The 17,788-nt window shown below is 51.4% G+C and overlaps 1 protein-coding gene across 1 annotated transcript in view; it reads left to right on the forward strand.

Moving 5' to 3' along the window:
- Positions 1–555: 555 nt before the first annotated feature.
- Positions 556–17,788, forward strand: part of LOC144168895 (ras GTPase-activating-like protein IQGAP1) — a 39,293-nt gene continuing 22,060 nt past the window's right edge. The window contains exons 1-8 of the mRNA XM_077697887.1: positions 556–1,772; positions 4,206–4,414; positions 5,398–5,686; positions 7,251–7,874; positions 12,273–12,437; positions 13,147–13,494; positions 14,168–14,487; positions 16,959–17,400. Coding sequence (XP_077554013.1) covers positions 1,260–1,772; positions 4,206–4,414; positions 5,398–5,686; positions 7,251–7,874; positions 12,273–12,437; positions 13,147–13,494; positions 14,168–14,487; positions 16,959–17,400 — 2,910 coding nt within the window. The 5' untranslated portion in view covers positions 556–1,259. The remainder of the gene's footprint in view (positions 1,773–4,205; positions 4,415–5,397; positions 5,687–7,250; positions 7,875–12,272; positions 12,438–13,146; positions 13,495–14,167; positions 14,488–16,958; positions 17,401–17,788) is intronic.

Below are 17,788 nucleotides of genomic sequence, written 5' to 3' on the forward strand. Positions count from 1 at the left end.
CTCCTCCTCTCCCCTTGCCCTCCGCTACTCCGCACCTGCTCCGGTTGCTAGGCGCGCGCCACAGCTGTTGCTAGGCGCACGCCGCTCAACGACGCAAGACAACCCGCTGCTAAGAAATGCATTCGCATTTAAAACCCGATTTCTCCCCCATTATAAGTTTGAAAAATGCCCTCAAATTCCACCCCCCCTCATTCCCCAAAAATATACAATCTGAAAACGAACAACCCCACGTATATTCAACATTTTTTCAGCTCACACTAACAAAAAACTGCCTGATCTTAACAACCCCTGTGATCTCTGCTTGCAGCAAATTGGCGTGTTACGTACCCCTTCATGTGTACTGGAGCGAATGACCGCATAATTGCTCACCGAGCAACCTTTTCTTGCCTACCCTAGTTCCCAGTCATTCAGCTGGCAGCTACGCCCCTACAAGCTACAGGCGGTTAGCAGATTACAAGCAAACGCTCAGATGAAACGATCCGCGCGCTGAAAGCACAGCCTCGATGGGCACGCACTGCGCATGCGTGATGCCTCGCGAAGCTCGAGGTAGTACTGGCGGCCAGGCGTATCGGGCTCCCCTCAGGCGTGCCCACCGCTTTTCTTCTTTCATTAGGCGCCAGCAACCTAGGAAGAAAAGAAATTTACTTTTTGCTTCACGCTTGTGTTTCGGCCGCCGGAATAGTCCTTTCTTAAAACAACCTTTTCATCATGTCTCCGCGCCCATAAGGAGTGAAACATGTTGTCTTTTTCTTTTTTTGGCGTTTATATTTATCCCTGCATTACTCAACTAAATAAATAGCCTTTCTTAAGCCCCGGCCAATACCAATTTTTGGTGCACGAGCCACTACATTAGGGTCAAGAAGTCTGCGGCAGGGCAGGGCACGTCACGTGAGCGAGCGTGCCTCCAAAGAAAGCCCGCCATTGGGCAGGGCATCACTGGCCACAATCTTGCACAGGGATGTTCCCGTGAGAGAGGGTGAAGAAAAATAGTTCCAGCCACACATCATCCGAGGAAAGGGGCGGAACAGATCGAGCCCAGCCAAAGACCTGACTCATTGCGTTTGGTGCGGCCGACCCTGCCATCGAATACGAGATCGAACGGTGTCTTCAATCGCCAGTTACGGCAGCTGTTGTCGGGTGCCATTTCTTAGTCGTCTTTCTGCAGTGCTTCGCGAGGGCCCATCGCTCTGCCGTTGCGCTGACCGCTCGGTGCCGTGGCAACTTCAGCGCTGGAACCGAGGAGCGCGCGTCTTCGCAGCATGTCGGTGGCGGAGGACGTGGAGGGCGAGTCACGGCCGTCGTCCGACGAGATGGACGAGAGGCGGCAGCTTCGGTTGGCCTACCTGTACCTGTGCCACCTGGAGGAGACCCGCCTGTGGCTGTCGTCGTGCATCGAGGAAGAGCTGCCGTCGGCGACGCGGCTCGAGGAGTCGCTGCGCAACGGCGTCTACCTGGCGCGGCTGTCGCACTTCTTCGCGCCGGACGAGGTTCCCTTGCGCAAGATATACGACGCCGACCAGAACGTGCACCGGGAGCGCGGTTTGTGCTTCCGACACACGGACAACATCAACCACTGGCTGAAGGCGATGCGCTCCATCGGCTTCCCCGAATACTTCTTCCCAGACCCGTTCGACCTCTACGAAAAGAAAAATTTGCCCAAGGTCATCTACTGCCTGCACGCTCTCAGCCTCTACCTCTTCAAGCTGGGCAAGGCGCCCAGGATAAAGGAGGTTACAGGCAAGCTTCACTTTTCCGACGATGAAGTCGAACAGGTGAGTGCGCTCTCTACAAGTTTTTTGACGCTTGTGGCTTGGGCCGTGGGACCTGAAGGTTGATGCTACCTACCAATTTAAAGGAGGCATGCTTTGTACAGGGTGTTACATCGATAAATGAGTGCCTTTAAATTTTTTTCCCAAGTAAACCGCTTCTCCGTTTGCGTTGACACTTTACAAGAAGGTCGCATTTTAAAGCTTTACTAACCTAGTAGCGCCGAGTTTCGCAGTCGCCAACAATTTGACCGCTGCTGCGCCGTAGCATTAGCAACGCACCACGTGCGTCGCCGCGCCGATATCCGCGTCCGGCTTGGCGCATGCTGCGCCCTTCATAGCTGGGTCATCGCCTGAGGACGTGACTGGTTACGCACCTGGCTCAGGAGGAGCGCTGCGCTCGCCTAGTAGGTGCGGGCGTGGCCATTGCCCCCTGTATTTTTCCGGCAGGGTCTATTCTGCCGTCGACGGCCGAATAATTTTTCCGAAATCCTACCGGCGGTATCCGCCCATTGACTGTTTTGCCTGCCGGAGGTTTTGGCAAGTATTATGGGCCCGGGCACTAGGTTAAGTTAAATTGAGCTGCATTGGGTTAGGTTGGGAAAAAAAAAAAAAAACGTAGCGTGTGTTTTCTCACCAGTGACGCCGTTCTGACCTGGGGGAAAAAGTCCAGTTGTCCTTGTTGCAACCGGGTTGGTTTACCGTGGCGTCTCCATGAGACGCGTCATATCGTACAAAAAAAATCCCTGCTGTTTTCAATAGTTTTGTCCAGTCTCTGCCCTTTTGTTCCGAACGGCGTAGTGCAAAGGCTAGGTCAGCTACCACCTGCCCTAGAAATGGTTGGACAAATCAAAGGGAAGGAAGAAGTTCAAAAAAAAAAAAAAAATGATTCGGCTGGCGCCGGTGCAATACCAATTCCCCGTTGTTACCGTCCGGTGTCGTGTGACTTTTGGCCGCCAATGAGAGGCGACCGCTGGTAGAAATTGGGCCGGCGCCGGCAGAATATTCGGCCGGCGCCGGCAGAATAGACACTATTTGATGTCAAACGCATTAGCCCCGAGCGACCAACCAAGCCTTTTCCTTCGACTCCAGCATTTTCTCCCGAATTGCTAGCCTTCCTAGCGCTTTAGTCACGTGACCAGTTAATGTTGGGGCGACGCGTGGTGGAAAGTGGCAACGTTGGCAAAACGTGCTCCGACGCGGCGATGAGTTTTCTATCGCCGACCAGAGCGCCGCTGCTGCGGCATTCTTGAATGTCGTTTGGCTTGGGAACCAGGCATCAACCACCCTCGAATTGAGGTACGGTGGGGCGATCCCGGTTAGGCTGGGGGCCTCACCTCACGACATATGGGAAAAACAGGCGTCCCACTCACTCCCATCGTAAAGCCGGCCGTGCGTTTCCCATTGAAAAATACACGAAGCGATGGCTTGGTCATGAAGGAAAGCAGGCCGGGCCGTGTTCTCTGAGCGCTGCGCGGTAGTCGGAGGCTTTGAGCCGTCGTCTACAGGCGGCGTCTGACAACACCGCAAATAACGCCCGGTGATCTGCTAACCAAGATTTGACCACGCTAAAAACCAAGCTTTCGTTTTGAATATCCAGGGGTATCTGAGTTAAGCAGCAGCCACTTTTTGTGGTCTATTTTGTCTACCACTAAGAACAACGATGGCAGTTACCAGAGCATTTAGAAAATAAAAACAATGTTCTCCCATAGAAAACTGTTTTCTTATAGAAGAGTGGTTGCCATGTTGGGATGTCTGCGGCTAACATGAAAATGTGGCGTGACCTGCCTTGTGCAGAGCTCAGAGGATGTCGCGCGCGTGTTGGTAAGTGCTCGCTGGGAACGTGGTGGATAGAAAACCGCTTCTCGAAGAATCCGCGCAAGCTTGCATATGGGAAACTTGTTGGAGTAGAGTACCCCGACCCCTTTTAATGGGCTATTTTTCGGGTAGCCACGCTGGTACAAACCTGACGGGAACTAATCATTGCGGAAACAAACCACTATCAGGGCGGCGTTGATGGTATCAGTTGCGTTCAGTTGTTTCTTTTTTAAGGCTGTGTCAAGGCTTGTGTTCAGCCCAGACGCAAGGCATGCGCAGTAGTTTTATGGTTTTCGGCGCTCGCTTCTTCGTTGGGCACGCTTAGCATCAATAGTTTGTGTCTTCAATTTTACTTATCTCTTCGTCATCGCAGATACGTGACAGAGCGGCCTCGTCGTTGCGTATTTTATTCTCCCCCTATTGAAGTCAACGTTAAGCACCGCTTAAGCCTGTGCGCGCAAGCAACATAGACCTCGGCTTCACACCAACGGATTAAGAAAGACAAGCTACATTTCGCTACAAAGCGCTTAGAGCTGGCTGCCGGTTGTCTTTTCCCCTTGAATGCGCATGTCCGCAAGCCCAGACAACTCAGCGCAATGGTGGGCGCCATTCCGGACGCAGGTTCGGCGGACGCTGCTCACGAACTCGTCGGTTCCCATGCCGGCGTTCGACCTCATCGATGGCATTCTTGCCAAGGAGACGAGCGCAGACTCCTCGGCGGTGGTCGCCATCAACACCACCATCGACAGGGGCGAGTCCGCCATGCTCCTTGGTGCGCTCTCGACACCGTCTGCCCAGCTCAGGGGGGTGCGGCCCGAGAACATAGACAGGTAAGGGGGCGGTTTTGTACACCAGGAAGGGTGTCCTGACACCTTTCTGGTGCCGTTGATTAGATGGCACCCATTCATTGCATTATGTACCGCGTTTAATTCGGATGAATGCAAAAGACGCGTTGCTTTTTTGGCCATTAGGAATACTGCCTTAAAGTTGGTGAGACAGAGAAAAAACGTTTAGGCAGGATGCGAAGTGCTAGCAACGCATTTGTGCTCGGCCTCACGGCTGTGGACAGGCTGTTGTGTCGTAAGAAAAGGTTTGCTCTCCTAGCCCTATTCTTAAATGACACTACACTGAATGTAATAAAAGCATTGTGGTGCAAGACTAACGTTAATCTTGCTAATTACTAAACTGGATCTGTTTAACGCATTGTGATACCATGTTCTGGGCGTTTTCCAAATGGGTCGTATAAAAACCACGAACTCCGATGTCCCTATCAAAAAAGCACCTTCTGAGTCATAAAAAAGTTTGCCCAAACCGAAGTCCTCCTTACACAGTGCTGCCAGGGCGAAAGTGCGGATATGGGAGGCGAAGCGAAGTGCTGTGAGAAACTTGCGTGGAAGACTATACAGTCAGTTATTGTAAAGGAGGACCAGTTGAGCAGGCCGTGGAGACGCATGGTGCGAACACACAGCTGCACCACACGAAAAACCGTCTCAATTCTCCGATCCCGGACAGTCCAGTGGGAGTATGAGGATTCCCTTCGGATAGGGGTTGCTGTAAGGGCGCACATGAACGCGAGGTCCTGATTGCATGCCAAGCGGTCTGTAGACGGTCCAGGACTGATGATCGATGGATGCTGCCGAACTCACACCATGAGTCGGTGATCACATAACTCTTGACCGAATGTAAAGACACCACAAGGTTAGGGCGCAAAGGAACGCTTGGGCTCTGAGGCGATAGAAGAATTGATAAGTCATTTGAAGGAGCCCTCCAGCGGTTTGTGCCGTCTTGGGAGCTTCGCATCACTCTCGCGCAGGTACCTGGAGGTCCTGGAGCGTGCCAAGGCGGCCAAGCTGGAGCACCACGCCGTGCGGCGATTCTCGGCTGGCGGCGATGAGGAGGCCGTGGACGACATGTACGAGCGGCTGCTAAGCCTGGCCGAAGTGCAGGGATACCTTTTCGAGACCAACGTCAACGTCCTGCTGGGCCAGATCGACGCCGCCGTGGAGCGCGGTGACCGGGCGCTCTTCGGCCAACTCCTCCTCACCAGGTCTGACCTGGGCGTTCACGACCTCGAGCCCGGAAACGTGCACGCCTACTACCAGGTAAAGTGCGACCTCCCTGCTTCATTTCAACGGCCGCTTCCCTGGCGCTCGGTGCATATTTGGACCTGCTTAGCCTCAGCACGTGCAATGACTAATTACTGCGAATACAGAACGAACTCGCTCTAATGGAGATTCCCGGAGAAGGCGCGGCCGCCAATGTATTTCAGGGATCGTCAAAGACAGCAATGTTACAGTTGAAACCTAACCACACGCTGCTTATTTACGCCTATCAGAATCAAGTATCAGCGATTTCTGGGCGCAAAACTTTCATGTAGTGACACCTTTACGAACTCCCGTCCGTTGATTGATGGCGTGAGAAGTGGATATTTTGTATCGGTGGATCGATCATCTCGTTGGTCATACAGGCTGGATTGAGCCTTCCGTGTCGGCGAATTTGTGGGGTCGACTGGAACTTCGGTACAGATGAACTTGTGCACCGAGCTGGATCTTCCATCTTGTTGGGGGCCCGATGGAATCGTCCTTCTTTGTAGATCTTCCGGGTCAAGAGAGTTTGCACTTTTTGTTGCTTTTCGTTATGTACGGTATAACTGCAACAAAACAGCCAACTTGCCGATCTGCCGAAACACCAAGAAGTCAGTGTTGTACTGCTGAAGTCGTAGTGAAGCGATGAATAATGCATGAAGGCCCAACCACATGCAGCGTATTTTCGGCGTCAGCGTCGTTCGGCGTCGACGAGCGTCAGCGCACGCCCCAAAATGCATGGCGACGCGGTCTGACACTCGGGCGATGCCGCTATCTACGCTCGCCAGATATCGGCGCGAGCGGCGGAAGCGGTGCCGGTGCCAGTTTCGGGTTGTGCCAGTCCGTCTCACTGTTTTAATGGTGGCCGGCATGCCGAACATCGACGCTGAGGCATTAATAACTGCAATCGCAGCCCGCCCCGCTCTATGGCAGGCTAAACACAAAGATAACAAGAACAAACCCCGCGAACAGACGTTGTGGGATGAAGTGGCAGCAGCCGTGGCGCCTGGTGTTGCCGACGGAGGTAAGGCACTTGTCACCTGCGCTGCAGCCTGTGCGCATAGTTATTGTAACAAGTCGTCATTGTTTTCGCGTTTGTGCCGCAGAAACCGTGCAGAAAAAATGGAAGTCCCTGCGCGACAAATACCGGCGACTGTTCAATCTCGTGCTGGACGCCGAAAGAAGTGTCGAGCGCGTACGCCGGCGCGTGATTTCGCCGGTCCCATGCGGTTACTCGCCCTCTCCTGCGGGCCCGCGCCTTGGCGCCGAACGACGCTGACGCTCGCGCGACGCCGAAACTACGCTGCATGTGGTTGGGCCTTAACGGTGTAATTCGCGGTAAGCGCCATGCCAGCAGACAGTCCTGGTTTACCAAACCCATCGCACTCCAGATCTCCAAGAAGAAACTATTACTTGTGTGTTCGAGGTCGCTCCCGCGACTGCCGTTTCTGCGCCGTGTTCGCGCTGGTTTCAAATGCAATTTCGGTGCTTCGGTTAGTTGTTTTTCTTCACGAACCTTTTTGTCCTTTGTTATATTTAGTAACCGTTCTACCGTACTCTCTGCGGCCCTTTCCTCGCGCAGGTACTGCTCAAGATAAAGGAGGACGCCCAGCAGTCTGGCGCGGGCTTCATGCTGGCCCGCAGCGACCTGCAAGTGGCCGTACAGCTGGCCAACGAGAAGGTGCGGGAAGAGACGCAGCTCGAGGCCTGCATCGGCGCCATCAACGCGTCCCTCGACTGCGGCCGGGCAGAAGACACGCTTGAGGCCCTGCGGGACCCCTGCTCGCAGCTGCCGGCCGTGTACCCGCTCGCGGCCACCATCTACCACGACCAGCTGGCCTTCATCCGGCGCGAGGCCGGCCGCAACCTGGGCCACGACGAGCTGGTGGCCGGCGTCCGCATCCTGAACGCCATCGCGGAGCTGAACTTCGCCCTCAGGGCCAGCGGCACCTTCGACGTGGTTGCCTGCCTGCAGAACCCGCACGCCCACATCGCCGACGTGCGGCCGCAGAGCCACGGCCGCTACGTGTCCCGGCTGCAGAGCGTCCTCTCGGTGAAGAGTCGCGCCGACTCGACTGCAGCATTCCTGACTCACTCCGAGATACAGGACGTGGTGAACGAGGTGAACGCGGAAGACTATGGCCGGCTTTACCGGGAGGACGCTATCGATCGCATCAACCAGGCCGTCGCCTCGGGCTCCCCAGAGGTGAGTGGGGAAAAGCTTGCGAACGTGGCCTGAAGGGGCATCTGTGTGCACATAGAGCGATTTTGGCGAGCGACGCGACAGGCGTAACTTAAAGGCTTCAGTGAACCTTTTCGGGGAGAAATCGACAGAAGCGAAGGGCGGAGACGGAGGTTTTCACTCACGGAGCACACTATAGTTCATACCACAAGCTAGCTGCAGCGCTTTGGAGGCTACATTGTTATCAATAGTGCGCCCACTGAGAGCGCCTAACTCGCCGTGAAGGAGGGCGTCCTGAAAGGACGTTCCCTTCTCCCCTCTCGGCAAGTGGCACCGCGAGGCCCCGGCGCCTTTTGTAGCTTCCTTCGCGGTGAGTTAGGCGCCCGGAGGGGCAAAACAATGCAGCCGCCACAGTGCTGCAGCCAGCTTATGGCATGAACTATAGATGGCGCGGCGAATTTACCCAGCGTTCCCCGCGCAGAGGTGCGTGCTCGCCGGCGTGCGCATCGGCGGTAGGGCTTTGTAGTCTGCCGTAGTGACGGTTGTTTTGGGTTTGTTCATTGCTCGCTTCTATCGCAACGGTTGTTCATGGCGCGCTTCTATCGCACGTCTTGAATAAATAGGTAACTTGTTCTACAGCACATCCTCGGTTTACCCGGGCACGACGGAATTAAGGGGTCGTACGGCAATGATACGTTAAGGATTTGTTTGCAGGGCCGGAAAACAAAATGTAGAGACCCCATACACACATCTGGCCGCTATAGAAACACTACCTTCGGCGCACCGCTTGCCACGAATGGGCTCCGTTTTCTTAATTGATGAATACCAATTCAGTTATGTTTTAAGAGGTATTACAAGAGGCGAAAGGAGCACCGGCTTCTGATAAATAGCGATTATAAAAGTTCCCTCAGTTCCACTATCTCAGTGGCAGTTCGATCTTTATGGTGGAACTCCGTTGTCTGGTCAAACAACGGTTGGCATTTGTAGTACACTGCCCACTATGGGCTGCCAGATGCATGCTTGGCCGTCCTTTCCGGCTGTACTACCACGAAGATAGTGGAAGCCTGGAAAATGTTCAAAATAAGGGGAGTACGCGTAAGTCAGCCTTCAGTAGCCCTGTCAGATATGGAAATTAACTGGTAGACATGAAATGATGTGAGGTGTAAAGTGTCTTCTTCTTGCGTTTGTGTGTATGACGTAATATGTACACGTAGGATACTGTACGAGGATGGGGTTGTCGAAGGTGGTATAAATGTGGTGTGTGATAAAGAAAAATCCAGGTCTTAGCCTGCGCTGGTCTTTGTGTCTTTTTCGTTCAGTCATCTTTTTTTGTGCGCTCAAGTTAGTCAGGAATGGTCACCAACTAACCTGCGTTTCAGTGTTAGTGCTTTGTTCCTTTCTGACTCCATTTGAGGTTAAAATTGCCATGACAGCCTTCAGTTAGATAGGGACACGAGGATGAGGGTTCTGATGCCGGGCCAAGGGCGACATAATACCTCCCCTCGGGCCGCAGGTTGCCGACCCCTGCTCTATGTAGCTGGCTACGGTTTCTATATAGAGAAACGCCGTGATGAGGGATGAATTACGCGAACCGCCGTGGTGGGCGAGTGCCATAGCAAAGGCTTCCGGGGCTCCCGTCCACCGTGACCACCATGATTAGCTGGCACGAAAGCCTAAATACCGGCTATGTACTTCCCATGAAATGAGGCGAGTAATGCAAATAATTGGGCTCCCTTTTCAAGGCGAAAGCCCCATTCTGTGAAAAAGCGCGTTTGTTATTTGTGCCGTAGTCCGGTCGAGAAACCGTCAAACCTGGGACCCGGTGGGATTGTGACCAGGATCTGTATGGTAGCAGCCCTGTTCTATAACGTTTTGTGTCCGCTCGTTATCAGCGTAGAACAAATTTTTTACCGTGGTTCCTTCGTGCATATACGCACTTGGGGTTTTGCCTCCCACAGGCAACCATACGCAGTAGCACTGATGCATTTATGCCTGAAATAACCATAACCGATGCCGGCATATTTTCTCTTCTGACTAATCTCAAGACTTCTGCTTTGGCTGACAACACTGGTTTAAATAAAACTATTCTAAAAATATAGCACAAAGCATCTTCCCAATATTATCCGTTCTATTCCAACAGTCTCTATCCACCGGCGTTATACCCCATGACTGGAAGGGGGCGAAGGTTGTTCTGTTTTCAAATCTGGTGATCGTACCTCACCTTTGAACTATCGCCCTATTTCACTAACCAGTACCATATGCAAACTCGTCAAGCATATTATTCACTCCCAGATCATTAACTACTTCGACAAACAAAACCTTATTTTTTGACATCAGCACGGTTTCCGTAAAGGCTATTCATGTGGCACCCAACCAGCTGGCTTCATTCACGAAGTAGACGCTGGAAATAAAGTCGACGCAATTTTCCTAGACTTTCCAAAAGCATTTGATCGGGTTCCTCACTAACGACTTATTCAGAAGCTTACGCTACTGAACATCGACTCTGCTGTTATAACATGGATAAAATACTTTCTTTCTAACAGGATGCAATTTACATCAGTTAACAATCACAACTCCTCTCTAGTCCCCGTAACATCTGGTGTCCCTCAGGAAGTGTATTCGGGCCCATTCTTTTTCTAGTTTATATTAATGATCTACCAGACTGCGTTAAATCTAACATAAGGTTATTTGCAGATGACTGCGTATTATACCGTAAAATGCAGTCTAACCATGACCACGATATTCTACAATCTGACCTTAATGCTATAGACACATGGTGCTCAACCTGGCTAATGCCTGTAAACCTTGCTAAAACAAAACTAGTGTCCTTTACTAATCACGCCTCCCAAAATTCAGCATCCTACATATTAAACGACAGCCTCATGGACAGAACTTCCACCTATAAATACCTTGGCGTACGTCTAACCAGTAACTTGACATCGAATAATCACATTAACCATATCCTAGCGTCTGCTAACCGTTCGCTTGGTTTCCTTAAGCGTAACCACAGACATGCTCCCGCGTGTTTACGAAAGTTAGCATATATTACACTAATACGCCCTAAACTAGAGAACGCGGCAGCCATTTGGGACCCTCATCAGGGGTATCTAATTAATGACTTAGAAGCCTTACAAACCGTGCTGTCCGCTTCATCTATTCTGATTACTCAGCCTATACCAGCGTAACCGAATCAAAAAATCATGCTGAACTCGAAACCTTATCGCGTCGTCGCAACATATCTCGCTTAACATTATTTCATAAACTGTACTACCATGCATGCCTTCGTAACGAATTTATCTGAACCCGCCGCCATTTTTCCGCGTCGATATCATTCATGCAAAATCAAACGCATCACATGTCGTACCGTCGCTTCTGCCGAATCATTTGCTCCTCGTACCACAATAGACTGGAATAATCTACCATCAAACATTGTTACTGAACCGAATACCACGAAATTTACTAATGCTTTGAGCAAAAATATCAATGTATAATATGTATCATTTCACTGCCTCATTTCATTCAGTTCTTGCATTGTCAAATGACATGTGGTAATATAACATGTGGTTATAATCTGTGTAGTTTGTTCTAGTTACTGTACCAATAGCTGTTCTTATTGTTCTACCGAATTTTTTCTATTTGTTTGCACTCTAGCAATGTCAATTATTTCTGCCATTTTTCAGTTCTTGTGTTTATTTTGTTCTTCTTCTAGTTTATGTAACACCTGTGTAACCTCCCCTACCCTATGTAATACCCTCTGTAGAAGGCCTTTAGGGTTTTTTTGACATAAATAAATAAAAAAAGAATGTAAAGCTTTGAGGGGCAATGTTGTCGCTTCGCAACAATTCACAATTCAATGTACAGGGAGCCCAAGTTTTGGAAAAGAGCATGCCGCGTGACACTCAAATGCGATAACAGGAGAGTAGACCTGGTGCACACCAGCCGTGCAGAAGCCCGTTTCTATAGGGAAGCTGCGAAATGCACCAGTCTTTCTGGCGCCATTCCTGCCGTAAGAGAAACGTAAGCGAAGAAACGCATATATAATGCACGAATATACAGGACGGTTGTAGTGATTCCCCCCAGAAGGTAAGGAAACGAAACGAAGTTGTGTACCTACGGTGTGGCAGTAAAATCCTGAAAAGGTATAACTAGGCATTCACCTTCAAAGCCCGTACGCAGACTTAAAGAATTTGAGCCAAAAAACCCGGAATAGGTCTTTTTTTGCAAACCAACGTTTCCAACATGTCCCAATGTACTTCGCACAATAACGGGCGAGGTCTGAAAACAGGTGCGACGACCGCGGGAAGATGTTTAACCTGACCCGGTGGTGATCCGAAGCTCGCTCATAGCCCAGTTGACCTTTCAGTGCAGGGGGCAGCCGTTGATGTGGTTTTTGGAGATTTGCACCCGCTTTTTGCATTGTAGGACACCATTAAGGCCCTCCTGGACCCGGCGGCGGCAATCGCGCACCTCGGCCGGGACCACGTGTTGTTGTACCAGAAGCTTCTATCCCTCAAGCAGCGCTGCCTGGAGGGAGAGAGGCAGCTCAGCGCTGAGGACGTGCAGAACGTTGTGGACACAGCAAATCAAGTGAGCTGATTTCACCTAAGAATGTATGTGTTTGGCATCAAATGTAAGCGTGGTGAAAATATATCCTCAGCCTGGTCATCCCTTCACAACGCCTTACAACCACGTCTACAAAAGAAAAAACCGCGGATACATTACGCTACGCAGTAACTTTTCTAGGCGACGTAGTCGCCGCTCGTTTTCAAGGGTGAAAATACTGCGTGTAAAAGACGAGAAAATAAGGAAGGGACAGGACGGGCCCAGACTCACAAGTGGCTTTATTGATAAAGCGAACACGACTATACACCATTGCACACGCGCACAAAGCAGCCAGTTTTTGCTCTTTTCTTATCAATGCACCATCCTGTTCAAAAACTCACTGACTTCCGTACAACGTAACAGATGCCTCGCTCACGCAATTTCCATGGTTTTTAGAAATAAAAAAAGCTTCTACCAACTCGCGGGCGACGCATTCCCGGCTCCGGGCACAGGTACTTCAGCTTGAATGTTCTTGGTCAAGCGATGTGGCAAAACGTTATAAGAACAGAGTACATTCTGCTTCGAAGTGTTAGGGAGAAGCCTACGAGGGTAGGTATCCAAGTGCCGCGGCAAATAAAAATATGCGTCCCCTCTTACGGGAGGGCCTCCTCGGATCGCGGAGCACCGTAGGGGGCTGCCTGTTCGTTGACGCCGATTCGCACAACTTTTTGACTCACACTGCGGCCCTTTGCAGGTGGCTGTTGAGGCGAGCGATATGGGCATCGGCTTGGCCACGGTGAACGTGGGCGTTTGCAACCAGGAGGAAGAGGACGTACGCCGAGGCCTGGAGAGTCTCAAGGCCGTGCAGGTGTTCTGTGGTGCGGACGCGGCCATCACCAAGGCCTACATGCGCGAGCTCCACGAAATCTTCCTGGAGATCCGTCGCCGCGCGTCTGTGGGCAGTGACGCGCCCATAGAGTGGTTCAGCTACGTCGTGCGACCGGACCTCTTCTTCAACCTCAACGTCGTCGAGTTCGTCAGCGAGTGGTCCACCTTTCCTAAGGCCGACCCCGACTCTTTCCTCTCCTTGGACGATGTGCAGGTTTACTGACCTTTAAACCTCCTCCTGACCTCCTTTAAAGGCGATGGAAGTTTACCAAGACCGGCCTCTGCTGTTGCCTCATCATGCTCGCCCGTTTCTTTGTAAACTATATCCATACGGCTTTGCTCGGCAACTTTTGTGTATAAGATGAGCAGACGCAATCTGCATCTTCCTTCTATCGCGGTTTTCATTTTTGAACTCTAGCCGTGACCTCTCTTTGTGACAGTACGTTTCCTGATGGTGGATCCCCCGTTGGCATTATTTAGACGTACTCTTCTGAATGGCCTCCTACAGATTTCATTGAATATATTATTGGTACCCCATATAAAGCTACTTCGACTAATGCCGGGTCTCATAATGTTTTTGTGTTTTTATTGACCACCCGGTAATCTACCTAGAAACCCGTAAACAAGAAAATAGAACGTGGTGGGAACGCGTCCATGTATACTACAGAATGGTTATGAATAAGTCAACAATAAATAGACCAAATGTATCTATTGGCGTCTCTCTCTCTGTCCGCTCCTGTTTGTTTTGGTCTACGTGTCCATTAGTAAAAGCACTTTCACGCACTTTATTCCACGGTTTCACTAATTCTTGCGGACTCGTGTATTCAACCTGCACCAGGACTCTCCCGCCTTTCCGTTCATTTCATGTCTGCCCTTCTTTTCCGCAGACCGCCGTGCTCAGGGTGAACGAGCGGCTGGAGAGGTCTCGCCTGATGACCGAGCTGAATCCGCTGCTCACGAGGCTGCAGGCGCACGCCCGCGGGTTCCTCGTACGCAGCGCCGTCCGCGACCAGTACGCCTTCTACATGGAGCACCTCGACGAGATCATCCGCATCCAGTCGTGGTTCAGAACCGCCCGACAGCGCCGACGTTACCGCAGGATGCTGTACGAGCTCGAGGCCCTGGTGCCCTTCGTGGTGCGGCTGCAGTCGTACGTCCGCGGGTACCTGGCCTGGAAGGCGTTCAAGGACCGCCGCGAATACTACAGGTCGGGGACTTAGGCATAGTTCTTTTCTACGTGCCGTCAATATCTTCAAAAAGTATCAGTTCAGCACACGAAAGAATGCGTGTATTGCAGCATCTGTGTCTTGGATGTAGTGACGTACACGTAGGTGGCAAGACATTACAGGTGTCAAGGAGGGTAGGGAGGACTTGCATATTGAATTTAAACTTACTGGAGCCGAAACTGCAATTCAAATACTTTTTGGAGTCTGCCTAATGGGCCAAGGAACAAATAGTGTTAAAAATAACTCAACGAGCTACCTGGAAACGAGCTACCTGGATCAAAGATGTTACAGCTCAAATAAAAAAGGACTTGTGCTGGATGCGTAGTGAGATGAACCGACAACCGGTAGACAATGAGGGTGACAGAGGGGATACCAGGAGATGGGTCTGGAAGGGGATGGCCCATAACCCGATGGAGGGATGAAAGGGAGAGATGACGGGTAAACTCTGGACTCGAGCGGCGCAGGACAGGAGCGGTTGGAGGTCAATGGGAGAGGCCTTCGTCCTACAGGGCACTTAAGCAGGCTGATGAGGATGACTGACACGAAATTTCAAAGCTGAGATAATGATCTAAAACGCTTCCTTTGTATATGGAGATATCTCTCGGCAAAGTTTCAATAGCAACCGTCTAGTGCAACATATTTTAAATACGTTTTGATCTTTCCGAGCACAAAAAAGTTCAGAACAGGTATCTTTTCCCAATCGGCATCAGCATGACGCCATCTGTTCATCCTGGTCCCGAACTCCCAACGTGAGGGCTCCCGTGACGTAGCCAATGCGCTAGCTGCTGTAGGCGTGTTCTGTTCCGCCGTGTGTATCACGCCACGGTTTTTGGAGTGACGTCATGCGTTCCGGCGCGTGGACCACCGCGGGTCCGGGCGCGAAAGCGAGCGCTGGCGAGCGCGCGTCCACACCGGCAGTGTTGACAACGGTGATGTCACGAGCGCCCTCCTGTCATGGCGGCCGCCTCGGTGTTCGTGTAGTCGAAACCCAAACCGACACAAATAAACAAGGCTGTAAATAATTATTTGCGCTGCTATCGGCCGCATAATGTGCCATTATGATTAGTAGGCTGGTCATCCTCACCATCATCATCAGCCTATCTACGCCCACTGCAGGGCAAAGGCCTCTCCCATTATTCTCTAATTACCCCAGTCCTGTGCTAACTGCGACCAATTTATCCCCGCAAACTTCTTGATCTCATCTTCCGATCTAACTTTCTGCCGCCCCCTGCAACGCTCGCCTTCTCTGGGGATCCACTGTTACCCTTATGACCAACGGTTATCTTGTCTTCGCATTACATGCCCTGCCCACGTCCATTTCTTCTTCTTAATTTCTACTAATATGTCCTTAACACCCGTTTGTTCCCAGACCCATTTCGCTCTCTTCTTGTCCCTTAATGTTACACCTATCATCTTCCGTTCCATTGCGCGCTGAGTCGTCTTCAATTTAAGTGGAACCTTCTTAGTGAGCCTGCAAGTTTCTGCCCTGTAGGTGAGTACCGGTAAGATAGAGCTGTCATAAACTTTCTCCTTAAGGAACAATGGTAGGCTGCCATTCATTACCTGAGAATGTCTGCCGTATGCACTCCGCCCCATTCTGATCCTTGGAATTATCTCTGCCTCATGGTTGGGATCCGGGGTCACAACTTGGTCTAAGTAGATATCGCTTACCACTTCCACGGCCTCACCACCTATCTTAAATCGCTGTGCTCTCTCGGGGATATTTAGCATTACTTTGTTTCTCTGGATATTAATTTTTAGGCCTACGGCGCTGCTCTGTTTGTCCAGTGCGGTAAGCATGCGTTGCATTTCGTCCCCCGGGTTACTTAGCAAGGCAACGTCATCAACAAATATGTGGTTACTGAGGTATTCTTTATTAACCCTTACTCACGTATATTCCCAATCGATAGCAGCAAAAAAACCTAGCACGAAAATTTAGTGTCAGCAGCCCTTTAAGCCATTCATTTAATTGAAACGATGTACTTTAAAGAGCCGCAAACATCGTGAATTACAGACATGCTGTACTCTGTAAAAGTGCATTCTGTAGTAATGGTTGGGCCGTAAGGGTGCCTCGTAACGTCATCATACAGGACAGCGCATATAAAAAACATGTTGTTAGTGAGAAAAGGTTTGAAACCATTTCGTTCACCGCGAAAGGGGACCACGTACCGATGCGGTTGGTTGACTTCGCATTAAGAGACGGAAATAACATTAGCCAGCGTTATCGTTTTGAGAACTGACGGGAGACTCCTTTACGTACTACACACTACCTCACATGGCTCGTGCAGCAATGGTGTTGGGAAGGACGGCTGCAAAAGTGTAGGAAAATCATAATAGGGCCGTTGGAATAGCTTCGGCTGTAGGCGTGCATTCCGGAGGCGTACAACGGGTGAAGTATCGCGAGGGAATTTACAGACATCGCTATGTGCGCCCATGCATTTGCCGCGAACAGTGGCCAGGAGGACGCGGTGATTTTCGTCCAGTCCCAGTACCGGGCCAAGGCGGCGATACGAGACTACCGGCTCCTCATGGGCGGTAATCCTAGCGTGCCGGTGCTGCACAAGTTCCTTCACATGCTGGACATCAGCGAGCGCGACCTGTCCGAGGAGATGAAGCTGCAGCTGGCCAAGGCCAGGGTGGTGGCCACCATCCGGCACAACCAAGAGCTCGAGAAGGAGGCGCTCGACATGGACGTCCGCATCGGCCTGCTGGTGCGCAACTGCATCACGCTCGAGGACGTCGTCAAGGGCCACGGCGGGGGGAAGCGCGAGAAGACGGCGCTGGCGGCCGTCAAGTCCGACTGGCTGCACAGCTCTGGCGGGGGCCTCACAGCCCTCAGCCGAAGGAGTCGCGAGAGGCTGGAGGCGTACCAGCACCTCTTCTACCTGCTCCAGGTACATCAATCTCGCGGCAGTTGCTCTTTCTTACTCTGTGCGACCAGAATACTCTTCAGGAGAGACGACTATAGAACGGCATGTTCGAAGATGTGGTTTGTTGGAAGTGTATCGAGACACCAATTCATCCTGCACTTAGGGTTGACTAGCTGCTGATTTTACGCCATGGCATTGGAGGCTGAAACTTACTACCGTTCGTCGAGCCGGCCAACTGCTGGCGGGTGATGTGCTGCTCAGGGTGACCGTGACTCCTAGGGCCGAGTGTTTGTGTTTTGTGTTTGGCTTCTATCAGTACTTCTGCGGGAGTTTGTGAATTTTATGTGCACGGAATCTACGGTCAGAAACGGGCAGCGACTCATTGCGGCGACTATGCAATATGTACGTGTGC

The sequence above is a fragment of the Haemaphysalis longicornis genome, unplaced genomic scaffold, assembly GCF_048455015.1.
Source record: "Haemaphysalis longicornis isolate Haplotype H1 unplaced genomic scaffold, Haemaphysalis longicornis Haplotype H1 scaffold_2, whole genome shotgun sequence".
Taxonomy (NCBI): Eukaryota; Metazoa; Arthropoda; class Arachnida; order Ixodida; family Ixodidae; genus Haemaphysalis; species Haemaphysalis longicornis.